Source organism: Plenodomus lingam, assembly GCF_022343315.1.
Source record: "Plenodomus lingam strain CAN1 chromosome Unknown contig_23, whole genome shotgun sequence".
In the NCBI taxonomy this organism is placed as follows: Eukaryota; Fungi; Ascomycota; class Dothideomycetes; order Pleosporales; family Leptosphaeriaceae; genus Plenodomus; species Plenodomus lingam.
This window is the reverse complement of record NW_027093940.1, coordinates 276249-303951: the sequence shown is the minus strand read 5'-3', so window position 1 is coordinate 303951 and position 27703 is coordinate 276249. Positions and strand designations below refer to the sequence as shown.

Below are 27703 nucleotides of genomic sequence, written 5' to 3'. Positions count from 1 at the left end.
TGCAAGCATGCTGTTGGACTAGAAGTTTCAGAAAACAGGTTGCCAATACCCAGAAACAACACCAAAACACTTCGCTTGACTCTATCCAGGTTAAAAAAATGCCGCTCCTACAAAGTTGTAGTTTCTCTTGGTAATTTTTATTTTATTGTAAAACTTCTAATTACTTTGCTTGTATATACTAACTACTACGCGACGCTCTTTGATGCGGGACAAAAAAAAGTCGAGTGGGGCATTGGTTGTTGTTGGTGTTGCTGCTAACTAATAGATCAATCAATTCATGAGCCGAATCCGAGTCCATGGACCGACTCGTCCTCCCCTAGTGCAAGTCGCACTTCGTCCTCTCCAACACCTAGCCGTACGCGGCCAACGCGCTCGCCATGTCGGGCCTCGACGCCCACGATGCCGGCTTCTGCAAGTTCAGTAGCTGCAAGTGCGAGACCGAGAGCTCGTGCTGCTTTGAGGTCTGATGACTTTGGCCCTATGCCCTGGCCATCTCTATGTTTGGAAGGTGTCGATGGCTGCATCGTAGTCCCAATCGTGCCTAGTTTTCCGCCATATTCCCCTTCAGGGGCAAGTAGGTATTCATGAATAGGCTGTAGCTGGCTCATCAGGCCTAGTCTTTTCACTTCGTCCACCACATCGCCAAGCACCGCTTCACCGATGCCTGTCCGACGGATCCGTGCCAAGAGCGCTGCAAGGAACACCTTACTTACCAACGGAAGAGCCCGTAGTGTCTGCTGCAGGGGGCTGCTCGTGGCCTCATTGATCGCCTGTTTGATCGTCGTGATCGTAACAAGTCCCTTTCGGCCCGTAGTCGGTCCCGCCCGTTTAATTGCAACGGCGTCGTCTTCTACGGTAGATTTGATCGGCCGAGAGGTTTGCAGTAGTTTTGTCTTTTCTCCCCGATCGGTTCTACTCGGTGTTGTAGGCTGCGCCTCGTTGTCGTGGTCTTGTGATGCGTGCTCCATCTCCGCAATTTCTACGGCCCGCCGACAAATGTCCAAAGCACGTCGCGCATCTCCACTGACAGCTGCGACTTTGCGCGCAGCAAATTGCACAGCATCCGTCTTCACAAGGCTGCCTGGTACGCCTTCTAGCCTGGACTGGATGATCTGCATCAACTGGTCGTAAGTATAACCAGGGAAGGTTATACGTGTCAGACCTATGCATAACTGTTAGCCTTGCTGAGGAAGTATCCGGAGAACCCGGTAAAGGTGGGTCTCTGAAACGAAAAGGCGTTGAGAGAAGCGTCCGTGCATCCAGCGACTTCGGCAGATGTACATCAAGCGGTACTACAAATGGTGTTGCAGGTGCGAGGGACGATCGAATGAGATAGGGGATAAGAAATGCGAATACGGACCTAATCGACTGCTAATCTTGTTGCTTAATGTGCGCTCGGGAAGATCCATAGTATTTGCGACGGCCAACACAATCAACCTGCTGTGCCGAAGCCCAGGCCAATTAAAGAAGTTGTACATGACTGATTGGTTCTTTGTGACGAGTTGATCGAGCTCGTCCATCAAGACAACGCAAGGGACGCGACGTGGACTTGGGGTAGAAAACTCCCTCTCCAGTAGTTCAAGCGCGTGAGATGGGCTTACTCTGTCTCCGCGTAGCGCTTGCCACAACAGAGAGTAGGATTGATGTGGATCGGTGACCTTCATGCCATTGATTTCGACAAATATGAAATCATCCAGCTCCTCGGCTTGGACTGAGGCATGAAGCTGCGCCACGACTTCTCGAACGGTTGCAGTCTTGCCTGTCCCTGGAGTACCCGAAATGTATATGCATGATCCTGACCCATCTGTGATGGCAGCTTCCAAATGGCTATAGACCGTAGAGAACTCTTCTTCACGACAGGGGAGTGCCGCGGGCACCGAAGACACATGGAGTTGGCTCCGTGCTTGCTGAAAAGGTGAATTCATAGCCGAAGGAGAAAGCACGCGTGTTCCCAATGGTGTAAATTCAAGTTGCTTCTTGAGTACTATACGTTTGTGCGTTGGTGTGAGAAACTTGCGAGAGGTAGGAGTTTTCTTATTTGACATGGGTGTGGTGGCCTCGTCGAGTTTGCGGCGCTTCCGTGGAGTTTTGGGAGCGCCATCGTCGTCAGAGTCTGGGGCGACAAACTCATCCAAGTCTCGTTGTGTTGGCTTCTTGGGTCGCCCGACGCCCCTTCGAGTTGCTTTCGTCTGGCTTTGCACGAGTTCCACCAAGCTGTCGATATCCTCGGCACCTTTATAAATGTCTTCCCAGACGAATTCGGGTGTGTACGTAGTCGTGCGAGTATTGCACCCTCTCCTACAAACGAAGACTTTGCCAAAGTCCTTGGACGATTTCTTAACACCTGCAGGATAGAGCCTCTGGAATTGCTCCAGGGACAAAACTCTGGCTGTTCCATTGATCGATTCTAAGGGGTTATCATCAAAAGTTGCCGAGATATATAGCTCATTCTGCGAATCGTCAGCATCCCTGTTATGGGCAAAGAATGGGTTGGATGACTGACAGGAAGAAAATCGGTGCGCTTTTTGCTTTGGTTGCGAATCTCTTTCTCTGAGGAGAACCATAAAAATTTGGCCATCTTCTCTCCGTCTTCCAAGTCTTCATGGAAGTCGCAGATGATGCCTACCCAGGCTTGGTTGCCCTCGGCCTTCAGGAGTACGGCATCTCCTACTTTACATTTGAAATTCCCCATGCGCGCACCAACAATTCGATTCCCTAGCGACGTCGGCGCCGCTTTTCGTTTCTTTGGTGTTGCATCTTTGTCAGTGTTTGCATCCTCTGTGCTGGTGTTGCTGTAGATCCACTCCCATGGATGGTCATCGTAGCCGAGTTCGTCGTCTGAATCCTCGCGGAACACTGCACCACCAGTGAGGAACTGCCGTGCTTTGTTCAGTCGCGAGCGTACAGGTGCCATGAATGTGTAGTGGTGGTGGCAGTGGTGTTGTCCGCAAATCGGAATGCTGACAGGCATGCACGCACGGTGAGACGCGACGCGACAGGCTTGGCGTTGCCGTTGCGGAAAGCGCGATGATCTCACCGCAGATTAGATTGGGTTTTCCCCTCCACCACCTCCATCCATTATTACTATCGCAACAATGACCAAGCTGTTCCACAGCCAAGATGCATCCAGCCGTTGGTGTAACAGTGCGCAATGTAATTCACTTTTGAACGCTTCACGTATCGTATTGGGAGTCTCGAGATTGTGATAAAGTATTTCGTTGATACATGACATATCTCAGGCTTGCACTGGCACTGAGATTGTGTTTCACTCTAGGCCTGTGAGCCTGCTAATCCTGGATATATCTCTAATGGTTGCCAAGCAGTCTACAAAGCGGTAGTAGATACGCCAAACACCCAATCCTTCAAAGGTCAAGCGAGGGACCCTTTTGTCCAAAACGACCGATCGCTGAAATGCAGTACAAAAAAACGTATAACACATAAGATAGAGACAGTGTCTCGAAGAGAAGTGAATGCATAGGTGGTGATCACCAAAGGTCCTTACATGGAGTAAAGAGGATGAAGAGAAAGAGGATGAAGAGAAAGAGGATGAAGAGAAAGAGGAGGTGTCCGTGGCATGGAGTGGGGCGGACTGGCCGGGTAACTCAAGTCTGAAGGCTCAAGTGGTGGCGTCTACCAGGAGCTGTCAGCGAGTTGATTGTCGACGGCGTGGGGGCAATTGCAAGAGATGGATGCCTAAGCGTAGTAGGGCTGGCGAGATGGGAGCCTTACAGTTGATTGGGAGTAGGAGTGGGCTTGAGGCATTTCAATCCCGCCAATGGCAGCGTAGCCAACACCGAATGGGCTGAGATCCTCCTCGGCGTAGTACTCGCTTTTGACGTGCATGCTCGGCACAAGGCTCGGCAAGGTGGTGGGGTAGGTTGAGGAGAGTGGCGGAAGGTAGGCGTACGTTGGCATCTCCGAGCTGATGGCGGTTGGCATCGGGTGGTAGGACGGGCTCGAGTAGGGCATGGAATAGGCCACTGTCTCTGGAGCTGGGTAGGTTGATGAGTACGAGGCAACGGAGAAGGGTGGTGGGCTTGTGGAGAGCTGGCGTGTGTACTGGTGAGAGAACATGCGGTCCTCGGCAGGTGGGGTGGTGTAGGAGGAGTCAGAGGAGGATGGAGATGGAAATTCCTGGCGCGGCGACCTTTGTGGCATCTGTAGCTCGGCAGGCTTCTGTTCAGGTGAAGCTGAGCTCGAGGCAGCACGACGCTCCTAGAAGACGATGAGCACATGGCACTCAAGCAGAGACGGGGGACAGCAAGATGGGGAGGAACTTACCAAGTCTTCGAGCCTCTTCTTGAGCTTCTTGCGGTAGTTGCGCTGGGCGATACGGTTCTGTATCCGACGACGCTCAGCTAGATCTGAGATCTTGGTCCAGTCTTCATTGGGGTTGGCTGAGGCGGAGAAGGCTGAGGAAGTGCCCGAATATCGTGTGGCGGTGGGTGCAGCAGAGGCATACTGGTAGGTTGCGTGTCGATGCATGGTGGGAGGAGCAAGGCAGAGGAGTAGGAGGAGTAGGAGTAGGAGTAGGAGGAGTAGGAGGAGGAGAAGGAGGAGTTGTCTGTCTGGCAGAAGGGAAAGGCTATCACAGACGGGTGGGAGGTTGGAGAGATATAGAGATGGGATTGATTGCAGGGCTGTTCTGTGGGCTGATGAGAGAAGAGGCTCGGACAAGCCGGGGACGACAGTATATTTATCTCGCCGTCAAGAGCGTCCGCAGTTGTTCTGGCGGGCACACAGAGAGCTAGTGTTGGTCCCCCAGCTTCAGGCCCTCGCATGCACCCTGCGACATGGATGCTCGAGCATTTCTCAATTTGGTACGATGGAACCCTGTGCTTTCACCGACTGCGGCCTCGTAAATATAGGCTAGGCGCTAGCACAGGGCTTTGCGGCGGGCCACTGAGCGTTGGCCGTGCCAGGGCTCCGCAGCGCAGGAGGGCCGTAACGCCGTCTACATGGGCCCGTAATGTATCGCCGGGCGGTGGAAGCGGTGTAATGGGGGAGCGGTGGGGAGCCCCTCTCTTTCTTTTCCTTCTCTCTGTGTGTCTGTCTGTCTGCCTGTCCGTGTGTCCGTGTGTCTGTGTGTCTGTGTGTCTGTGTGTCTGTGTGTCTGTGAGGTCTGCCTCTCCCCCCTGTTCGCCTGGCTGATGGTCTGTTCCCTTTCCCCCCTCCACCCTCCACCACCCTTGAACCCCCCTCCCTCCCCAGGGCCCCCACAACCCTGGCGACGTGCACCTGGGCAGCGAAGCAAGCAACAGGCTACATACTGGTTAGCTCGAGACCTGGGCCAGCACGACCTCAAGACTCTTTTCGCTCTCCCTTCCAGCATGCCTGGAGACAGCCCTATGCCTCTTGGCGCCCTGCTCGGGCCGCGTCTGTCACCAAGTAACTCCGTGCCTGTGAGCCTAGTGTGCTACATAGCTATCTACCCCAAGTACGTACGTACGTAGGTACTCTACACTGGTAGTAGTAGTACCTAGTGGTGGTGGTGGTGGTGCTAGTAGTTAGGTGTTGGCAGACAGTCCAGCTGCCACTCAATCACCCGTCGTCTTTGTCGTCGGCCTTCTTCGGGAAGCCCTGCTGCACACTGACTTGCACTGGGAGCTTGCGAATGCGAAAGTGCGAACTGCGTCTTCTGCTGCTACTGGTGGTGGTGGTGGTGGTGGTGCTTGGTGGGCAGGCCAAACAGCCGTCGCGTTCATTCGCGCACCCTCCCACCCCCCCGTCCATGGATTGCCCCTCCATCACGATGCCAGCACCACCGCACCACCACCGCCTCCACCGCCTCCACCATCACGATGCCTTTACTACCTACCTACAGACCTACCTGTATGAACGATACATAGCACACTTGCCCGCCACGCCGCATGGCAGGCCGGCGTTCAAGGATTGGGGGCCAAACTGATACAGTATTCCCAAGGCAGCACCCAGCACCCAGCACGGCTATTTAGTATGCACCACACACGGAGCTTGCCAGACCTGCTCGGTGCGCGCTGTCCTTGTCCTCTCCTGTCCTCTCCTATGCTGTGCTGGCTGGCTGGCTGGGCAAAACGTCCCGGCACCATCGCCCCACACATTCGGTGCTCAGAGCGGTGTTGGCTGTCGAAACCTCGCGAGTGGGCGGGCATGCCAGGCCTTGACCGGCTCGCACCAGATCATCGCAGCCGTCGACCGTTGCTACCCATTGGCTGCTGCCCGTGCCCTGTCACGCATGCGCAACCTCTGAACTCGTCCGCACACCGCGACTCCTCGCAAGGACAAGCCACCTCTCCCCAACGCCGCCCCCGTGGTACTTGGGCCAACCATGCGAACAGGCACGGCGCCCTCGTCTTCCACACCTGCTCCTGTCCACAGGAACAACAGGTCCTGCGAGGAAGGCTGCCGTGGCAGACCATATACCGGTTCTAGCCTAGCACAGCACATGCAACCTGGCCGCACATCCATGCAGCCAGCTCGCCTTGTCAGTGGGAACTGGGAACCTCTTCCTCTGTGAAAAGTACAGCCTGCCAGCCTGCCAATCTAAATTATCCACCGTACTTGATCACTTTAGCCAACCGTAGTTCGACCCCATCTCCTCTCCACAAGGTAGCACCACCGCTGCCAGCGTTCACCACTCGTCCACTCTGAGGCGTGGCTCTTGATCATACAGCCGTCTCACGGCCAGCCCTACGCACTGTTCTCATGCTTTGCCGCAGCCGCATCAGCACCTTACTGCAGAGTCGGTGAGCTCAAGACCCAAAGGGCGCACAATAGTAGCCAGCCCAAAGCTTAGCCCATGTCTTCAGTCGTTCAGTACCTACTTGGAAAGCGAGCCAACCGTCGTTGGAGTGGAACCATTCGGGAGCAACGACTGGAATTCTCAAACGGCGTCGAGTCGCTCTTTCCGCTTAATGGCTGGACTATAGTTTCAACGGCACGCCTTACGCCCGGTCGTGGGGGCTCATGAACCGCTGCGCGTTACTTATTTAGGTGCAACCTGCTTGTGTATCGAGACTGCAGAGAGGGAGCAATTTCAACGAAAACCAACTTCACATCCCCATTGCTTGTTCGAACTGGCCACAATAAGAGGCTTGCTAGCCTTTGAACTTGACAGTACTGATACTTTGTCAGTTGTTTGTAGCCGAACGAGGCTCGCCACGGACATCGAGAATCCCACACTCGCCAACAAAAGAGCAGAAGCAATGCAGAAACCCTGTAAAGATCTGGAGTATATCGGCTTTGAAACACTTGACCCCTCGGGCGAGAACTTGGTCTGTCCAGGGCGGTGTCGTCTGATGAAATCTGCTGCTCGATATAGGCAGCATGGCCGCCACAAGGCATACCGTCTCGTGGAACATCAACGAACCGCAGCCCAGGGTCGAAGCTCAATTATGAGCCGCAGGCAACAGCGCCATGTGCTATTACTGCCACCATGTTGGATGGAATTGGTGGGGGCTTGTGAACAGGAGTAGACAGCGTCAAGCGAGGCGAGGTTGCCACTGACCTCTCTGAGACATACGCGCACACAGTCGCAAACGAAGGCTTAATTGCTCATGGCTACGCGGCCTTTGAACCTTGGGAAAGTGATTGCGCACGTCGATCACATCCACGTTGCCCGTCCCCTGTTCTGCTGCGGGACTGGCTCAGTTCTACGCCTACCGGCTATGATGTTGAAATAGTGCAATGTGGGGCTGGAGCATCTAGATGCTTGCGAAGCACGCCTTACACATCACAGACAGAGTCTCCAACACGTACTAGTCGACAGTTGGCCAACACGTGGTCCTTCAAAGACTCTCTTTTTTGGCCAAGAGATCAGTGAAGGTTGCCACCCAACCCGCGACCAAGCTCGTTGTTATCAATCACGTCTCACCAGGGGAGTTGTTTCGGCAATCGAAACGGGGCAACCTTGGTAGTTTGGGGTATATGACGATATGTAGTCGGTGCTTTGTCAATCCGATGCCGCGTCAGCAACGTGAACCCATCAGACAGACTGATGGGCTCAGCAATGCGATCTTGGACTCTTCACCAGGGGTATCTGGCTGCACGAGTCTCTGGGTGATCAGGCTACCATGGATGCGGGACATAGCAGAGGATTTATGCGTAGAGGCTCAGCATCAATGGTTGACGATCATGGATGACTGATTTGGACTAGACCAAACAAATGATTCTACGTTCTTCATCTCCCGGGCCAATTCGAAAACACACAGAGTCGGGCGATTCGTGGCCCGTTGGACGTTGGGAGATGGTGTGAACCGGTCGGCATGATACAGTTTCACTACGCCCTTGTCTGGAGACGCACATGAACGGCGAGCTCAACGCTCGCTGAATGCGAAATATCACACACACCATGCAGTAGGTAGCACAGGCTCTGCTTCAAGCATGTGCAACAAAACTCGCAAGTTTGCACAGGACTGCGTTTACGCAGGTAGACTACGAAGCGAACAGCAGTCTATCATCGATCCGATGTAATCAGACGTGGTCGCCGAGGTCATGGGGAAATGTAGTACAGGTTCACAAGGCTGTCACCGAGACGGTGAGTCGGTAGGGCGGGAAGACCCATGCAACTCCCTTGGGTGGCTCAGAACGGTTAGTCGTCTTGTTCCAAGACCGTTGTCACCGGGTGTGATTGGCCAGACGACTCTCTTGGACGAATGAATTTCCTCATCTGGAGTACGACAGGTCCTCACAGTCCCGCTCTGCCGGGCACCCCGCACCAAGCTCACCGCCGCGCGCAAGACCTGCTGGACGGTGGGAACTTGGGGTGGAATGCGATGGGTGGTCATGTGATATCATATAGGCTCCATACTATCGGGTTGGTGGACTGGCATGCTGGTTGGCGTCCTATTGCTGCTCTATACCGATTAAGTGCAGGCATGCGTTTGAGGGGAGGGGGCTGCTAAAACGCCTACAGCTGCCTGCGTTACAGTACAGAGAACACCGGGCCAAGACACGTCAAACAGCTGCACTGACCTATTCAGACAAACAGACAGCTGATCGTGGATAGCCGCCGCCGTACGAAACCTTGCATCTTCCAAAATTATCGTCTTCATCGCCAGGCACTTGAGGACTGCTCCACGACTGTACCGTCCCTAGGTAGTACGCCGTACCGTCCACAGGCGCGCTACTCTCGGCCTATTTTTAGTGGCCGCTGCAAGCGACGCCACGGCCCCTGGCGACAAACACCTCCCCCTCCATAGCCCTACAGCCCTACGACTCGTAGGAGTGAGCCTGGGACACAGCCATTGGCCTGTCCGCTATAAGCAATGCGCGAACCCCTCATCGTATGCCCCATGGCCTTCGCCGTAGCACCCGAATGATGATGAGCTGGCAGAAATGCCGGGCGACCGCTTCCTTCGGAGGGGCCTTGTACCATCCATCCACCGTTCCATACCCTCTATCTAGTCTCACAGTATGTACAGTGCACCGCCTACTCACCGACTGACAGGCATGGAATGCGCAGGACAGGACGGTGTCGTGGACACGGCGAGTTTTCGCCGTGCATGCCTCTGTGATGTTCGTCCCAGGAAGAGAGGGCTATCTATCACGACATATAGGAATGGAGCGAATGACGATGACGACTATTCCCGCGCTAGTCGCCTACCGCGATGTCATATGTTTATCGACGTTTTCGCTTCGACTGCTGGTAAAAGTGAGTATATCCAAGCGCCGCGGGCCCATGCAATCACCCAGCCAGAAGCATGACCGTATGGGCCGTTGGTTGCCTTGCACACAAACAGTATCTCCGGTGTGCAGTACCGTACACCCAGCACCCACATGGGATGGTCAGACCTCGTGGCAGTCTAGTAAGTGTAACTGGTCAGGTCTCGACCCTCGATGGCCATTGTAAAGCGAATCGAGCAATCACAGGGTGCGTTTCGGCTTCGTCATCCTACAGCTCCAAGGCAGACATTTGCCAGCTGCAGGGCGTTGACCGTCGCCGCAGCCAGCCGTTTCAACTCGGCTCGAAACATTCCCTCAACAGCTGGACCATTCTCAGTACGGCGTGCACAGGTCGCGGCTCAAAATGCTGATCATCAGGCCCTTGATGGCTCCACTCTGGACTCTGCACAACGGTGATGTGCTTATTTTGGCCAGACAGCTTACGAAGCGGGCTCGCGAGCGCCGACTATGGCGGTTGGGGCTTGGTGGGATGCAGCTGCTAGCTCAACCGTTCATGTCGCTTTCGCGGGAGCGGCACAGCACCACCACCACAGATCCTGCAAGCCTTTTTTAGGCCTCTCGGCATGCCATGTGTTCTCGGAAGCGCCCGGGCGAAGAAAAAGGGTGTCCATGGTGGTGCATTTGGTTTGCCATCAAAATAGCATGGCAGGCTCCATAGTAGCAGCAGTCTCAATATACATGTACCGGTACGTCTTGTGCGAGCCTGCGAGCTGAACAGCGATCAGCTAGGTGGATCCGACCTGGATTTCCAAGTGTGGGGTGATTTCAAAAGCTAGCTGAAATCCCAGTCAGTCAACGCAGCATGGAATCCTGGCACTAGGTAGTAGGCACTCTGCTCTGCTGTTCACACAGATCAGCCCTGTCGAAAGTCTGATAGGCACCAATACCAAGGGGCTAGCGCGGGCAGCATTGGACCCCTACTACTCGTGGATTAGGTAGTAGGGAGTACTCTAGACGGTACCGTAAGCCAGATCCTCGCACCGCTCGGACAAGCCGGTGGTCTGCTTTCGGTTCCGCATGTCGACAACAAGGGGAGTTGAGGGTACAGTACTGCAGACGCAGTGTGATTCAATCACAAGACTCGCCCTCTACTACCGGTATTGATCATTGCATGCGCAACAGCAAGGCCAGCCCATAGATCCACTGCCATCACCAAGAAGAACCCGCCCGCCAAAACCCTCCTTTCCTAACCCGCCGTACAATGCAGAAGCGCCACAGGGACGGGTCCGTAGCCAGAGGCGTGACAGACTACAGTCATGATTAGCCATCGTCGAGCAAAACGATTGGGGCTTGGGCGGAATCATGTCCTGATGGAGATGGCGGTAGCGAATGGATGCAGTGGATCCCCATGCCGCAGCCAATCAGCCACGACTGGGGAGCATGGTCGGCATCAGTCAGCATGTACCAAGCAGGTAGGTATCTTTTGCCCACAACCTCACGGCCGACTTGCCAAGCGACTTCCCTTGCGTTCTGGAAGCTGGTTTCTTGCAGTCTAATGCATAGGGCTGGATAGGGTAGGAGGAGGTCCTGGGAACAAGTTGCGGTCATGCAGGTCGAGGGGCAGAGATGCAGTTAGTCAGGAGTATTGTCATCATCATCATGGCATGTTGTGCTCGACTTGGACGTGGCTTTCGGCTCAGGGCATACAACACATCTATCCCGTTGAATGCGTACTGTGAGCTCGACTCGCCGTGAGATTTCTTTTCCATCTTCCTACTACGGATGGGTCAATTCAATTCAGCTTTGTTAGCTTGTAGCATTTCGTTGTCGTCATGCCCAGGATTGTGTCCATCTTAGTGTAAGGATTCAGAAACGTTAGGCCCCTGCGCTACAACCCAAGTACATACTATACAGCAGAGTAGCCCCCACGGCTATCGGGAAACAGTGCAAGACTCTCGGGTCTCGTGCCGTAACCTTCAACATGGCCCCAATGTTTCACTCCCTCTTGCCATTTCTTTTGTCACAGATATTAGGTAGACAGAGAGAGAGAGAGAGAGAGAGTGTGTGTGTGTGTGTGTGTGAGACAAGAGAGTAAAGCAGATCGGGCGAGCCCGACATGTTGTCCTGCATCGTCGATCGACTGCAGATCAATGCGAACTCGACGCATACGGTACGCTGTGTGACGTGGATGGAACGCTGTTCCGGCTCTACAGGCAAAGCCACTGCTCTCCATACTCGTACTCTACGCATGCAACAAGTCACCACCCCCATCCATCCCGCGTTGCTCAAGCATCTAGAAGATTGTCTGCTGCCTGCGATTGCTATTGCTATCCTCGCTACAGCCATTCCAGCGACCTTGTCCCGATGAAACAGCAACAGGTCGGCGTGCTGAGCAAGCCAGCACAGCTGCATCGCAACGCAAACCCCCCGCCCGAAGCAACCAAAGCGCCGGTCCTCTGATGGCTTCACAGCCTTCTTTCGCACCGAAATTCCAAAACACCGCCTCCGACTGGGCACTTTTGCCATAGGACCCATTTGACCTCTTCCACCATTGGCAAGCCAGAAAATGCGCCTATCTCTACTGGGGGGGCGGGGGTCCAAGGCCTTCCACACAGGCTATATTGCGTAGTAGTATGTACACGTCTGCGAGGTAACAGCACCAATGCCTTGGTGGCTGTGATGGGAGTACGGCGATGGCCAATCAGTACATCTGCCACCCGCATGATCGTTGCGCGGGTTCGCGGCGAGGGGGAGGGCGAGAGTCGAGGGAAAAGCAAGGTTGGATGGGATCCGAACGGGACCATACATAGCCGAACACGGACTTGAGAAGAGGCCTCATGATGCAAACATGCAACCATGCAAGGCCTCGCTAGTTGTATGTCAAGTAGGGAGCCGTCATTGGCATTGGCCATGGATGCACTGGGAATGTCATGTGAGGACAATTGTCGATGTAGTTCTCTCTACCTTGTGTGCTCTACTCTTTCGCCCGGAAGGCGACTGCTGATCCCCAAGATCTCACGGCAGGACGCCCACGTTCCAAACATTGCACCACCACCAGCGTATCACACTGCTAGAATGGGTACCGTACCTATCCAGGGTCAAGGAAGGAACTGGCGGATCGATCGGTACGCGATGCGCGCTATCGCCATCCCAACGCCTTCAGGCGGGCAGCTTGTATGTACTTCTACCAGTCAGTAGCCATGGCTCAGCCCGTCGACACACTAGCCCACCTTTTCTCGGTGCCCGTCAGGATTCGAGGGGGCAGCGCTGCGATCAGCGGAATCCCAGGCCGAACCGCGAGCGAGCGAGCTTCCTACCTGATCAAAGAGCAGATGGAGTTTGGGTTGGGGTGGAGCAAGTGGTGGCTTGGGCTGTATGTATTGTACCGTACATACATGCCTTAGGCCGCGGAGCCTACCGCAGCACCAGCACCAGCACCAGCACCAGCACCAGCACCAGCACCAGCACCAGCACCCCCCCCGCAACTGGTTTGCGCCCTTTCTATTCTTGGCCGCGAACGGGGGAAAGCCAGCTGAGGCCTCCAGCTTTTTTGGTGCTCTAAGCCATGGAGGGCGAAGGTGGCTTTTTTTTTCCATGTCGGATAAAAAAAGGCCACGTCGACCAATGTCCAAGCGTGGTGGAACATGGACAGAGGACAGAACTTTGCTCGCGTCTGTCAATATCAAGTTCGGTAATTATGGCGTTTGGCGCCATATGTAGCAGAATAGGGACTGGGCGGAAAACATGGCAGTGTTGATCCTTTCATGGCAGATCAGAAAATCCTCCTCGATTGGGATAGGCGTGCAAAAAGGCGAGAAGGGGGGGATGGATGAGCGCGAGATAGATTACAGTGTACCGGTACAGCTCCACCCCAACCTCTTCTCGCTCGAAAACGGTGTACTGGACAGGGCGGAAGCCTTGCATAGCGCCGGTAACCAAGTACGAGACCCATGCGATGTCTTGACCATCCCGCTAGTCACTCGAACCATTCATTCAAACCCATTCACTCACTCACTCATTCACTCACTCACTCATTCACACTCCATTCCCTCAGGGCTGGCCAGGATGTGGCGTTCCAACGTCGCTCGTGACCTGGCCAACAGGTTCACTCCACCCTTTCCACGCCGTCTCCCAGCCAAGACAGGTTCGCAACACAGGACGCCCCTGTTTCGCAAAGCTCGTCTCGTCACTCAAATCTTAACAGCTTGACATGGGAGTAGGTACACTAGGCAGCGTGGCAGGTCGCACTCCTGTCACTCTCTGTCCGTGTGTTCCTGATAGATGGTCCATGGCCATGGGAACCGCTGGATCAGCATCCTAGCAAGCCAAGGGTATGCCATGTTCAGCCTTGCGCTCTGACCCCCCCCCCTTTGCTGCTCAAACAACGACTCTTGAGGGGAGGGAATGCGAGCAGACGAATCACAACGGCTACACTTGAACTAGAGAATGGGACACACTGGCCGCGCAACCCTTTCCCGATCCAGCAGTCCGCCTTTTCCGGTGTACAGAGAGATAGGATGGGTGACGGTAGGAGTTAGATGGGCTGAAGGTTTGTGGAACCTTGGATTCTCGCCCTTTTGCTGCCTATGCTTCTGCCTACCGTACCGGTACCGTATGCTGCTCCCCACTGGCTTGGAGACATTTGCCCACTCCACCCCACCACACCTGCTAGGTAAACTCTGTCCCACGCGGCAACATCACAACAGCACCGCATTCGCCCTCCTCACCCGGATTCAAACAAATGCCACAACCGCCCTCCCATCAGATTAAACTGACAAACCCCCGATTCCTGACTCATTATCCCCGGATTACCAAGCTGTCAGCACTCAACACCGCTAAGCATCCGGAGTGGGAACTCCACGAGCGGTTCCTCGCGCAAGGGCTTACCGGTGCAGTGAGGCTTTGGCTTGTAGGGCTGACCGATGGTAGGTAGGTAGACGAGTCGAGTAGGGGGAAAGAGGGAAAAGGGGTGTAAAGGCGGGAAGGAAGACGAACGCTCTCCACGCGGGATGTGCGTAACAAAGAAAAACAGTCTGACAGGTCTGACAACTGCTTTTGCCAATCATCCATTTCACATACAACATCTATAGAGTAGGACATGACACTCTGTCCATCCCTCTGTCCGTACTATAGTAGTAGCAGCCACACGCATCCCGCGGCACCACTCCCCAAATGCCACACCTGCCCCCTTTGTACACGAACATGCACAACCCATCACAATCCCTGGGCATCTCTTGCTGCAAAACTTGCACGCAAACATGCAGACGTGCATGGCATATGCCGACCAAGGCGGCACAACGCGCGGTGGCGGTGGGCATCTTGGGCGGTATGGATAGCGTAAAGGTAGCGGTCACCCCGGTCGTAGCTAAGTAGCACGCCTCGCATTCCCTCGACCGATTTCGCCGCCGTTCGAGAAGGTTGGCTAGGTTTTGTTGCTGGCTTGGCAAACCGGTGAAATCCTGCTGGCAGGGGTGGGGAGCGGGGCGCTGCCATGTTATCATACAGACTGGGTGCTCCTATGTAGTATGGACTGGTAAAGTAGGTGATGTAGGTGGTGAGTGTAGGTAGATAGGCAAGCAAGGCATGGCAAGGTTACGTTCCAGCTGGCCCTCTGGCCTACCGGTATGATGCCTACCTACCTGCCTAGCCTAGGTATGGAAACCACTTTTTTTCATGCAATGATGTGCAAAAGAAGCGATTGATGGCGAGCTCGTGCATGTGGGAACCTGATGGCAAAAGACTGACAAGAAGAAGAAAAAAGCAAATGCATGGGATGGGTGGACGGATTGTATTGCATTCTACTCCTACATGCTGTGTTGCTGTGTACCTCATACGTACCATCTCCAACTACCGCGCACCATGCCATACATACAAGGACCCCCGCGATCCACACACACACACACACACACACACAGCCATGTCCATCCTCACACACACTCACCCATCAATCCACACCACCAGCACCAGCACAGCACAGCACAGCACAGCACAGCACAGCACAGCACAGCACAGCACAACACAACACAGCACACAAACCCACCGCGTTTCGCGCCCCAACCCACACACACCACCATCACGCAAAAGAAGAAGAAAAGAAGCCGGACTTCGTCTCCCAGCCCCCCATCCCCAAACCACCCTTGACCCAGGACTAACCAGCCTAGGCACAGGACGAGTCTCCATTGTGTACAAAGTGTATACGCATCTCAGCATCCGACGATGAACCTTGCGGGTATCCGACGGTTGGTCTGGGGGAAGTGCATCCGTAGATGCCCAAGTAGGTGCACGGATAGTGAGTCTGACAGGTACCACGGTACACTACACCACAACACCCCAGGTACACTATGGTATGCTATCCCACACAGACACCAGCACACACCAGCACACACCAGCACGCACGCCCACGCCCACGCCCACAACAGCATGATCGGCATGATCAGCCCCAGCACCCGAACCTACCGCTCTACGCCCGTGCCCCCCATCGTCGCGCCCCTACCCTACCGGCACGGTACTGGGCGGACGGGCTGTTGTTCCCCTTTGACGCCGGGCCTGTTGTGCTGGTGTGTGTGTCAAGTACAAGTACAAGTACCGGTATAGTGAACTAGTAGGTCCTATCCTGTCCTGCACTATACCGGTACTGTAGTCTTCTGGTAGCGCATGTGTGAAATGGCGAAATCGCTCCGAACAAGGGAAAGCAGGGGGTTATTTGATTTGCTCTCGAGGCTTGCAAGGCTCAAGGCGCCGATGCGTGCTGCGACGGCGCCGTTGTTTGTTGCTGGTTTGGGTTTGGGGGGAGAGGGCACGGGCCTGGTGTGGCTGCGTGCTTTTTTGGGGTGGGCTGGTGGTGGAGAGAGAGGGAGGGAGAGTTGGAGTAGGTGGGCTGGTGGGGGGGAGAGGGAGAGGAGATGGAGATGGAGGAGAGGGGGGTATGGGTGGCAGATGGGATTGATGGTGTGTTGTATAGAGTTGTAGAGTTCAATGCCGGGCTAGAGATGCCACGGCTAGGGTACTGGAAAGTTGCGGTACAGTACGTGACAGTGAAGACGAGTGTTTGACTGGGCTGGCAAGGCAGTTTGATGGTTGTTACAGTCTACCCTAGCACGCCCTCTGGTGATTATTACAATTACCCTAGCATGCCCTGTAGGTTCCTAGGGGAGATTACCACCACACCTACGTTACCTATCCAGGTAGTCGCAGACACATCCACTCCACTGTTCACAAAGCGCACTCTCATTCACCGCTTCACCACCACCTACCTACCTACCTACTTAGGGTATCCATGCCACAGCCACGGCCTCTCCAACCGGCCGTTGCGCGCGCCCATGTCTTGGGCTGTCATGCCACGAAATCGAATCCAGCCACGCGCAAGTACCTAAACGGTACCTAAACCCAGATACAGGCACCCGATTGCGCTGCTACCACGCATTGGGCGAATCGGGTCCGGAACATAGGTAGGGCTGTAGGGTAGGTACGATGGCACAGTACTTTGACCACGACCCAAGTCGAGTTCCTGGATCGACGTGGCCGGAAACGGTTACGGCTGTGTAGATGCTAGGTGGTATTGTGGGGGCTCTTGCACGGTACCTGTCCCCTCCGAAGAACGGCTAGGTTTACGATTAGTGCTAGTTGATGTGTCGGGCTGGTGGGGGGGGGGGGTGTGGTTGTCGATTGTAATAGCAGGTATACTATATATATCCGACTGTCGTGGTGAACTAGGTTAGGTACAGTGGCTAGCTGTGTGTGTGCTATTAGGTTTCAAAAAGGGCAGCCTGCTTTGTCCAATGGCATGCCTGCATCCTGCGCACATTCTGGAATTTCCCGACGCCATCCTTTATGTGGGGGATGTGAGAAAGGGGTTTCTTGTGTGATGGGGGACCGCAGTCTGCGTGCGTGGGCGTGTCTGTGAGTCGAGACGGAGATATTCAACGGCCTTGTTAAAGGTGTTTAAGTGGGGTCCCTTGTCCTTCTCTCTTCGGTCGGCCTGCGGCGAGATTTGCTGGTTTTTTTCTTCTCTCTATCCAAGGCAGAGAGTCCCAAGGCAGTGGTTGGAATTGCAGTTGGGGTGTCGAATCGACGCATTCAACATACGGCCAGACAATCTTTTTCCCATTCCAGCCCGTCCTGATTGGGGACTGCCAGGGACGTACCTAGCCATGCCCTCGGACAAAAGCCATCACGCTGTCGAAACTCTATTGCTGGCGACGATGCGCCGATGAGCTGCTGTGGATGGATGGCACACGGCAGGGGAGGGACCCGGAAGGCAGACACCGAGCGCGCGAGAGAGACCAGGAAGAGAGATAGGGCAAGACCAAGACTGGCCGTGTCTTGATCGCGAAAGCTTGGTGAGAGATTGCAAGGTCCCGAACTGTCGTGACACCCACATTGAAACACTGCGCGGGCGGATCTCCTACGCGGCTTGGACCCCCTTTTGGCTGACCACATTCTTCTTCCGTTCCGCGCTCTCGTGCGCGCACGCCATTTGATCGATGAAGGCTGAGCCGATCAAACGTGTTGGCGCGGTTGCGACCACCAGCAGCCGTGGGAGAGATATTTCCGACCGCCAGCTTTTCACTTACCGATGGGCAAACAGCCGTGTACGGTGGAATCGGTGTCCGTCGGCCAAGCCAGAAGCCGGCTTTACTTGAAGTGGCAAGTTTCGCCATTCTGCACGTGATGGCCGTCCATGTCGCCCTCGTGCCGCTACTGCAATTCCTCCTTTTTTTTTTTCTTCTTCTTTTCTTTTTTTCTTCTTGGGGCGCGAACCTATGACAGACAACCCACTTGACTCGACTGCTGCTGGACACTGGTATGCCCGAACAAGGGACGACTCTGCCTCGAGACATTGACTACTCCCTCGCCTGATGCTCTTGTTTGACGTGAGGTGCCGTCACCCCCTGGCGTGCATCCATCCACCACCGCGAACCACGTTGCCTGCCTGTGCTTAAACTGTCTCATCTGTCAACCCGACCGGGCCTCAGGACCGACCTCGTGCGTCGCTCTTTGCTCCTAGCCAATCCACCACGGCTCCAAGGCCGGAGTAACTTGCACGCCGTGACATCTGAGCAGTTTGCCAGCCAAGGGAGCAAGACAGACTACCCGTATACATGCCCAAAGTACTACCGACCATCTCTCTCTCTCTCTGTCTCTCTCTCCCTTTCTCTGTCTCTTTATATATATATATATATATTCAAAGTCCACACATGTCCATGCCAAGTTTCCCAATCATTCACTAGACAGAAGAAACCCCCCATCGTCCACAAACACGGGAGCCCCATTTTTGGAAACCGAAAAAACACCCGGCCGTACTCATCGCCCACCGATCTCCCCTCAATATGTATGAGCCATATCTGAAACGCATTGATTCCTCTCCAGCTGCACGCCTATCCAATAGTAGGGCTGAGTGAACTCCCTTCACCCTGCATCCCACATTCGCCCGAGTTACGAGCACGACCGCAAGCACCTCGTCGTCGCAGTCTGTTACTGTGTAGCATAGCCACCCCAACCCACATCAAACCCTGGGTACAACACACAAATCCCCTCAATCCCGCTTCTACCCGACCTCTCGACGGCAGGTCGCCCGCAAAATCTCTTGTCCTCGTCGCCTTCTGCTGTATATGGCGCCATGTAGCACATGGCATAGCATAGCATAGCATGGCATAGAATGGCATAACCCAACCCATCTCAGCCCAGCCCCAACAACACTTACACACTTACACACTTACACACACAAAAACCCGCAGCCCACAACCACCCCCGCCCCGCCCCCAAAGCCCCCCTCCGTCCTCCAAGAATACTCCTCCGCTGACGTGCCTGCCTCACCTGCCTCACCTGCCTCAAGTTGCCTTGCTCGCCCTATTGTACGCCCCGGCGTCTATGCCGTGCAACACTGCCACTGCCACCGTCTCGGCTTGGCTACGACTGCAAATCAGGCGCTGGTCATGGGGGCGCGGGACGCTGTGGACGGTCTGGTGGCCGGTGATCAGCAGGTGCGGGCGTGTTTGTGTGTGTGTGTGTGTGCGTGCGCGTTGGGGTCTGAGGCTGGGAATGGGTTTTGCGGGGGCGGGGGGGGGGGGGGGAGTGAATATGTGTTTTGTGACTGTGACTGTGTACATGTATGTATTGTCTATATTTCCAGATCAACATGACCGCCCTTGTTTGTCACAACATACACATGTACACATACACCTATCCCAACCCACCCATGGACACCACACCACGTATCACAACCCACCCATCCAAACACGCCATGCCAACCCGCAGACTCGGGGCTCGGAAAATACACACACCAACGGTCTCGGACCGGGAACCCAGACCAACGAGCTAGAAAACGACTGCACCAGCCGTGTCCAAAAACGTGGCAAGTCAAAGCAAACTTCAACGGCATTCGAAGAGGGAGTGGGTGCGCTGGGTCGAGGCTATAGTCTGGGTTATAGTATGCCCGAGGAGATGGACACGTGCCAGAGGTGCTGTGTTGGCGTGTCGTCACCGCTCTTTGTCATCTGCGCGTCGGTAGCAATGGGTTCGTTCATGTGCAAGGGGAGTGATGCAAATAGGGTAGTGATGCGAGATGGGGTTGATAAGAAGATGTTTGGTCTAGCTTTGGTGATGAGTCTGCCAGTGGTTTAGACACAAAATCATCGTCATGTTCTGCGTGAGCCAAAAACAAGCATACGGCACTTGCTTGGAGGTGCAAAAGTGGACAGCAAAAGTGTTTGGGTATGTTTTCGTTGGTGGACTACGCCTCCGTCGCTTTGTAAGTCATTGCGACTTTTTGATGAAGCCAGACTTTTCCATCATATACTTTTCTACCATGCTGAAATGTACATCATCGACAAATGCAACGTTATAAGCCAAAGACATTCATCTCAATGTGCCCAAAATAGCCAAGGTTACTGAATAGTTGGCCCGAAATGTACGGTTATTACTAGACCTTAAGCCTTTTTAAACACAGTCGCTGCACTCCAGCGAGTTGCTGCCTTCGCTCGGTAGTCGTCCTGGACGTTTTGCTCGCTCTTCCACTCGGCGAGTAGGGATAGTCCGGCTACGGCCTGTTCGATCGTGATCTCTGGAAGATCCAGTGTCTTCTGCAAGTCCTTCTCGTTTTGAGGTTTGCTGCTATTGTCGAGGATATAGCGGGTGTTCAGACCAGCGTGTAGGTGCAGTGCGCTGTCAGAGTGCTTGTTGATGTAATCGTCATTATATGCCTTTAGATCGGCGTCGGTAGGAAGTGTAGTAAAGGTGTCCTTGATGACTTGCGAGACCTGCGAAGGAAGAGGCTCAGAGAGTTGGCTCACTATCTAGTTGTCAGTCAAAAGTACATAAAGGCGATTGTCCTGGGAGTGACGTACGAATCTGACGGAAGCGCACACTTTGTTCGTGCAGCTTCGGGTCCTCTGGATCAAGCTTTCGGGCGGCTTCCAAGCATTTGACAGCAAGCAGGTACTTCTCTAGCGTATTGTTAGTATTTAGGTAATATATCCGTTGTGCACTTTGTAAACTCACTCTTGCGGAGGTAGACCTCGAAACCCACGTTTTGAGCTTCAATACATTTCGGACTGAGCTCAAGCATGGGTCGCAAGAATCGTAGTGCAGCTTCTAGAGGCTCCTTGGTCTGTAGGAGCGTCTCTCCGTTCGGATCAGTATCCTCCTTTTTCGTCTCTCCATCCTCTCCCTTTGCGGTAGCCTTTGCCGCAGCAGCCGCCTTCCTCTCCGCTTCAGCCTTCTCGGCCTTCTCCTTTTCCTTCTTCGCTTTTTTCTCCGCCTTCTTCCGTTCGGTCGGGTCCATGTTCTCGAGATCAGTCTGGTTCGGATTTGACAACCGAGGATCATCAGCCAACCTGAGGTAGAGCTTCACGGCCTGAACTGCAGCACGTGTGAAGAAGGGGTGGTCGCGAAGATGATCCTCCCATCTCACCATGTCAATGTATGCACGAATCTGACCTTTCCGTAGTGAAAAGCTGTGGAAATCGAATTGATCCTCATACCACACATCAAAGATATCAGCAATCGCAGTGAAGCGTTTCAGTGCCAATCCGTATTTCTCTCGTCGAAGATAGGCCTCGCCATCTTCGATGAGATACCACATGCATTGCATGTCATGTAGGTCTCCAAGGGGCCCACCAACCGTCTCATTGCGTGTGAATTTGCTCATTGTTTCCAATGCAAGCTCGTTCTGGTTATTTCGGAGCTGGTACTTGGCACACTTCGTGTTGATGTACCGATCCCCCTTTTCTAGCTCTCTTGCGGCATTGATAAATTCCGCAGCCGTTTGAATGTCTCCAGTATGCTTGTAAATTCGCGCCTTGGTTAGGTTGTATTCCACCACCTTCGGGTCCTTTTCCAGTAACTGGTCAATGTATTGCATGGCCTTGGTCAAATCGCGACTCTTGACGTAATCGTAGTGCTGGGCCAGAAAATGCAGCACGGCTTCCTGGAACCGATCAGATGTTGCATTCTCTGTAGCTGCGTGGCCTGAGCCATTGGCCTGCATCTCGGAAGCGTAGCCAAGCACAAGTTCCTCAAAAATGGCCTTTTTCTCGGCGTCTCGGTACAGAGCCTTGATGTTGGGGAAAGTCGAGAAAACTCCCTTGTTCAGCTTCGCTCGCAAGTACTCATCTGCCGCCTGTCTGAAGGCATCTCCTTTAAGAAAATCCAAGGGTATACGCCTGGCGGCATCGTTTCGTTTGTTCTTGTCGGCATAGGATTTATAGAGTTCGGTAAGCTTTTCGACATCAGCCTCGTTTGATTGACTGAGGCCAAGAACCTCCTCCAGGCCATGATAATATGCGCGGTACTCGCTGTTCCTATCCAGCAGCGTTCGGTATGCCTTTTCGGCCTCTTCCTTTCGTCCGAGCTGCAGCAAATACGTGGCTCTCAGCTCCAACGCAGATGTGCGATCCAGGCTATGCCTTAGTACCTCTTCCAAATGCTTCAGCGCGCGTTCTACATCTCCTGATTCTGCGATGACAGTGTTCTTGTAAAGGGTCGCTTCGGAGTGCTCGAGGTCGGATTTGGGAGGTGTCTGCTTGAGGGTTCCCTCGTACGTGTTCAAAATGTTCTCTGCCTCGGCGTAGTTACCGGCCAGATGGTAGGCAACAGCCAGAGCTGTCCAGTTCTGGCGTAGCTGCGGGCGCTCCTGCATCATCTTCCGCCTGCTCTCGATGTAGCCTTCATAGTCGCGAATCTGGCATTGGAGGAGGGCGAGGTCGCGCAAGATGTTTAGCGAGTTTGGCTCTATGCGCAGGGCAAACTTGTACGCCTTGATGGCCTCTTCGTAATTCTTGACCGAGCGCCACAGCAATCCGTAGACATGCCAGCAGATGTGCGACTTCATGTCATTCTTCAGCGCCAGCTTGCAGAGGTTGAACGCCTCCTCTCCCTGGTTCTGTGAGTTGAGGATGAGAGCCTTCATGGCCTGTGTATCGCCATGATTGGGGTGTTTACGCAGAATTTGCTCGGCTGCTTTGAGGCCTGGGGTGGGGTTAGATTTGCGTCGCAGTCGTTGTGATGGTGAAGCGCACCCTTTTTGTACTGTTTGCCCTCGTAAAACTTGACAAGCGAGCGGAAGAGCGTCTGCTCTTTGCTGGGCAGTGGTTGTGGCATTGCAATGGCCGGCCGTCAACGTGTGCACAGTAGGAGAGAGCAAAATGACGGGATTCTGCGTGCCACTTGCTTCTGGTCGTCGGAATCGAAACAATCTTTGGGTGAAGATTTGTGGCCCGCGGGGCTGACGCTGAAGGAGGGGGAGGGGGAGGGGGAGGGGAGAGGGGAGAGGGGTCAGGGCGAGTGCAAGATCTTTTCAATGTGTGCCAAAGAGCATTGCGACAAGGCACTGGTCGAAAGCCCTGGAATTGGTGTTTGCTATTTGGTGTATCAGAGTCGGAGAGCTGGTGGCTGGAAAGAACGTGGTGAGAATGGGAGGCCCAGGTGCGCGAGGTCGCAAATGTGCGGAGCTTCGAATTTCCGCAAATGTTGGTTGGAACACCATGACCCAAGCGGCACGTGCTTGACCAGTATTACCTGTACTGCAACGAACAAGGCCAACAGCCATGAGGAAGCCAGATAGATGGCTTGATTGATCTCTACCAAAACTCTCTCACTGTATCTCATCACGTATGGTATCATCAATTCTGCCTTCTGCCTCTCGAGGGGTTTTTACCGGCCCGTAGGACACTTGGGCGTCAATTCTAGCATAGACATCAACAAAGCTGCTTCGACCTACGCAACCGGCTGCAGGGGTAAACGGTATCGATAAGGGGAATTGGCGTCGTACTATTGTACTCAGGAAAAGTAGGCACCCATCTGTGGCGAGGTCACGTGGGATATCGCACTGGGCTATTCATGCATGGATGAATGTTCAGCCTTGGAAGCCCAGGTTCAACATGTTCGTACGGTAGTCTTCTGGAAGCTTTCGATTCTCTGCTCCGTCTGTTTTGTTTGAATAATGGACCGTGGTCCCTACATGTAGGAAGGCTCTCGAGCATATGGTATAACTACTGGTAGTAGTATGCGACCGTACCACGCTTCAGACTTGCCAGTACCGGTACTTGTTGCTGACAACCACAACACACATGCAAGTACCTAGGTACCTACCTATGGTACCGGTAGCTCAAAAGTCAAGACGCGACAACGCGTTCTCACGAGACCCTGCACCCCCATCCTTGGTCGTCTTCACCAGTCCAACAGCCATGCATCATTCGAAACTCGTCTTATCGGCAGGATCATCTCTCTTTCACTACCGGTACCTACTGAGAGTCATAAGATCTCCGATAGGTAGTATCTTCTGCTGATTGATTTGCAGATGCTCTACCTACAGTCTACTAACTCAGCGTGGACCTGCCCCTCTCGGGATGGTCTGCCCCGCAACGCACCGCCGCTCGCGGGATGAGAGAAGACGCGCTTTTATATGATTCTACAAAGCGAATCATACAAATATCTCATGCGGCACCAAAACTCGAGTCACTCTTTGAATCCACTTTCAATCTCAACATGTTTTGGAATTGGCTAGCTATACTTGCTGGGGCCGGCTATGTGTTGTCGCATGCAACTCACCATGTAGAAAATCAGGAGCCATTTTCACAGCAACGTCTAGAGGAGCTGGAGAGAAAGTGGGGTACTGATGTGGGAGAACTCTAGTCCTGATCTCAATGATGACTGACAGATTCACAGTGGGGCTTCTCTGGCATCTCAACTTTTGCCCACCTACCACATACCCGCTGTTTGACCCATCCTCAGACTACATACGACATAGCGATTCTCGGTGCTCCGTTCGACACCGCAGTATCCTATAGACCTGGAGCTCGATTTGGGCCTCGAGCAATTCGCGCGGGTTCATCTCGTCAAACTTCTTTCCGCGGCTTCAATCCAAGAGCGAATCTCAATCCATACACATCATGGGCTAAGATTGTCGATTGCGGAGACATACCTGTCACGCCGTTTGACAATTTGCTCGCTCTTCGACAAATGAGTGAAGCGTTCATGGAGCTGGGGAAGCGCGAGCCTACGCCCAGGAGCTCTGGCAGTGGTGTGCAATATCTCAGGAAACCTAAGCTCTTGACCCTGGGTGGAGACCATAGTATTGCCCTTCCAGCACTAAGAGCCCTCAGGGAGATCTACGGACAGCCAATTGCAGTCGTTCATTTCGATGCGCATCTCGATACATGGCATCCGGCCAAGTATCCATCCGCGTGGATCGACTCCGAGGACCCATCTACGCAGTCATTTTTCAATCACGGCAGCATGTTTTGGATCGCAGCAACAGAGGGTCTGATCAAAAACGATTCAAGTGTACACGCTGGTCTGCGCACAAGGCTCTCGGGCGATGATACAGAAGACTACACGGATGACGCACAGCAGGGTTGGATTCGAATCGCAACAGACGACATTGACGACATTGGAGCAAAAGGCATCATCAAATCCATCATGGACCGTGTTGGTACCGAAACGCCCGTTTACCTCAGTATCGATATTGATGTGATTGATCCTGGCCTTGCTCCTGGAACTGGTACGCCGGAGCCAGGTGGTTGGACGACCCGAGAGCTTATCAGGATCCTAAGAGGGATTGAGGGCATGAATGTTATTGGTGCGGATATTGTGGAAGTTAGCCCGGCATATGATGGTGCTGCAGAGACTACTGCAGTCGCCGCAGCACAGGTTGTGTACGAGGTGCTGACGAGTATAGTTCGAAAGGGATTGATGGAGCAGGCAAAGACGACAGTGGTGGCGGATGAAGTCAAGGATGAGCTGTGAGTACTGAGACCTTATTTCAGGAATTATGCTCAACTTGGAGTCTGCGGCTCAAATGTTGGTATGATGCAGCTCAAACTGTGTAAGGTTTGTTCATTATAACGACGGACCCGAGTTGTGGACACGAGATTATACCATATAGATCAGAGACAAGGCAGCATTCTGGACCTCTATCAAAGTTTTTTAGAAGAAGAGAAAACAATGTTCCAACACAAGATGAAGGGTATTACATCCAAGTTCGCGTTTTGCCAAGCCAGCAACACAACTACGTCATGAGCAGTTCATGTAGGTAACGCGTCGCACATTTAACAAACACAATGTTACCTGCAACCGACGAATTCGACCGACAGAGACCTTTACATATAAGAGTAGCTAGAGAGTATCATGGAACATTTTGCCCCCCACCATAACGCCAACTTCGAAGGCTGGTACTCCAAATTCGACCTGGCGAGCGGTGCCCACATTGCCCTCATCATCTGTTCCGTACCCAAGGCTCAATCACGCCCACACATGGTCTCCTTCACATACTACCCTCCTTCCGGCCAGCCCATCTTCCAACGAGAACACTTTATCCCCAACATCGAGCGCAGAACCACCAACACCGCCACCCAAGCCTTTGAACTCGTCATCCCAACCATAGGCCACATGCGCGCCGCCGCCAACGGCACAACCAGCTACGCCCTCTCTGCCCCGGACAAAAGCTGGTCCCTCGCCGCTCAAACAGAATCCCAAACTGCATGGAGCCCCACCAAATCCACCCCAGAAGGCTGGATCATTCACCTCCCCCTCCCTCTCCACTGGCACGTCCACTCCCTCTGCTCCCCCTGCACCCTCACCCTCTCCATCCCCACGGCACTGCCCCCCGACAACTACACCACCCGCGCAACCATCCATCAGGAGAAAAACTGGGCCACCAGCTTCCCAGACGCACACATGTGGCTGCAAGCCTGGGATGCAGACTCACACCGCGGCATCTGTCTCGCCGGTGGCAAAATCCTCCACAACACCGCCTACATGTTGGGATACCGGTCCCAGTCTCTCAACCTAGACTTCACCCCGCCCTTCTCCGTCTCCTACCTTAATCTCCTGTCCCCGTTCCTACGCACCCAGCTCGACTGGCCGAACCGCACCTTCAGCCTCGACGTATCCAGGTACTGGCACAAATTGCGACTCCGAGCCCATGCGCCGAAATCACACGGCTGGTTTGGGCTTGCGAGTCCGTTTCCCGATGGACATCGGGCGAATTATTGTAGTGAGAGCTTTTGCGCGACGATTGAGGTTGAGGTGTTTGAGCGGGGTGGGTGGTGGCCCTGGAGTGGGTGGAGGAGGATTCGGAGGGAGAGGTTCGAGGGCGCGAGTTTGGAGTTTGCGGGCGAGTATTATCCTGAGAGGGGGCAGGGGAAGGAGGAGTAGATGGGTTGGGTACGTGAGTGGGTGAGGGTTGAGGATTGGGAGCCCATGGTTCTGCGTTGCGGCCATGTTGCGAGTATACATTTGGGTATACCGAGTGCCCCGGTGATGACCAGACCAGACAGGATTCGCCACTGGATTCATCTATGCCAATGTGGTGCACATGTGCCATAACAAGAGAAACTCAGTCTACCTAGCCAACCCGTACCAGCCAGAAGCCAATCCAACCCATCCAACCAAGCATCCACGCTCGTCTAAACTCCCCCCAGCGCCTAAAAGAAACCCGCCCTAAATATCCTAGAACAAAGGAGCCGTGACCACAGCACGCAAATGCAGCAAAAAAAAGAAAAAAAATTGTACCCCAATATACCAGGACCCAACCCAGCCCAATTTCCCGAAGCCAAAAAAAAATACCCCCACTAGAAGCAAAACAAGGACGAGTCTACAA

The 27703-nt window shown here is 54.0% G+C and overlaps 8 protein-coding genes across 8 annotated transcripts; 4 read left to right on the top strand and 4 right to left on the bottom strand.

Moving 5' to 3' along the window:
* Positions 1-124: 124 nt before the first annotated feature.
* Positions 125-2971, bottom strand: IAQ61_005811 (uncharacterized protein; the record flags this gene model as incomplete). The annotated part of the gene is made up of 3 exons (XM_003836145.2): positions 125-1162; positions 1361-2450; positions 2504-2971. The coding sequence occupies 3 exons, from the start codon at positions 2969-2971 to the stop codon at positions 276-278; spliced, it is 2445 nt and encodes an 814-aa protein (XP_003836193.2). The 3' UTR covers positions 125-275.
* A 722-nt stretch (positions 2972-3693) lies between these two features.
* IAQ61_005810 (uncharacterized protein) lies at positions 3694-5120 on the bottom strand (the record flags this gene model as incomplete). The annotated part of the gene is made up of 2 exons (XM_003836147.2): positions 4282-5120; positions 3694-4215 (listed from the first exon to the last, which is right to left on the bottom strand). The coding sequence occupies exons 1-2, from the start codon at positions 4483-4485 to the stop codon at positions 3694-3696; spliced, it is 726 nt and encodes a 241-aa protein (XP_003836195.1). The 5' UTR covers positions 4486-5120.
* Positions 5121-5213: 93 nt separating this feature from the next.
* On the top strand, positions 5214-5838 carry IAQ61_005809 (uncharacterized protein; the record flags this gene model as incomplete). The annotated part of the gene is made up of 2 exons (XM_003836148.2): positions 5214-5445; positions 5522-5838. Coding segments are annotated over 2 exons (549 nt in total), but the record flags the coding sequence as incomplete, so codon positions are not given.
* Positions 5839-10923: 5085 nt separating this feature from the next.
* IAQ61_005808 (uncharacterized protein) lies at positions 10924-11211 on the bottom strand (the record flags this gene model as incomplete). The annotated part of the gene is made up of 1 exon (XM_066096944.1): positions 10924-11211. The coding sequence occupies one exon, from the start codon at positions 11209-11211 to the stop codon at positions 10924-10926; it is 288 nt and encodes a 95-aa protein (XP_065952936.1).
* A 2136-nt stretch (positions 11212-13347) lies between these two features.
* IAQ61_005807 (uncharacterized protein) lies at positions 13348-13812 on the top strand (the record flags this gene model as incomplete). The annotated part of the gene is made up of 1 exon (XM_066096943.1): positions 13348-13812. The coding sequence occupies one exon, from the start codon at positions 13348-13350 to the stop codon at positions 13810-13812; it is 465 nt and encodes a 154-aa protein (XP_065952935.1).
* A 5852-nt stretch (positions 13813-19664) lies between these two features.
* Positions 19665-23575, bottom strand: IAQ61_005806 (uncharacterized protein). Its single transcript, XM_003836153.2, has 4 exons — positions 23121-23575; positions 21103-23070; positions 20949-21047; positions 19665-20893 (listed from the first exon to the last, which is right to left on the bottom strand). Exons 1-4 carry the CDS (start codon positions 23200-23202, stop codon positions 20532-20534), a joined length of 2511 nt encoding a protein of 836 aa, XP_003836201.1. The 5' UTR covers positions 23203-23575; the 3' UTR covers positions 19665-20531.
* Positions 23576-23845: 270 nt separating this feature from the next.
* On the top strand, positions 23846-26055 carry IAQ61_005805 (uncharacterized protein). The gene is made up of 3 exons (XM_003836154.2): positions 23846-24340; positions 24401-24720; positions 24769-26055. Exons 2-3 carry the CDS (start codon positions 24484-24486, stop codon positions 25846-25848), a joined length of 1317 nt encoding a protein of 438 aa, XP_003836202.2. The 5' UTR covers positions 23846-24340; positions 24401-24483; the 3' UTR covers positions 25849-26055.
* A 174-nt stretch (positions 26056-26229) lies between these two features.
* On the top strand, positions 26230-27258 carry IAQ61_005804 (uncharacterized protein; the record flags this gene model as incomplete). The annotated part of the gene is made up of 1 exon (XM_003836155.1): positions 26230-27258. The coding sequence occupies one exon, from the start codon at positions 26230-26232 to the stop codon at positions 27256-27258; it is 1029 nt and encodes a 342-aa protein (XP_003836203.1).
* Between the last annotated feature and the right edge of the window lie 445 nt (positions 27259-27703).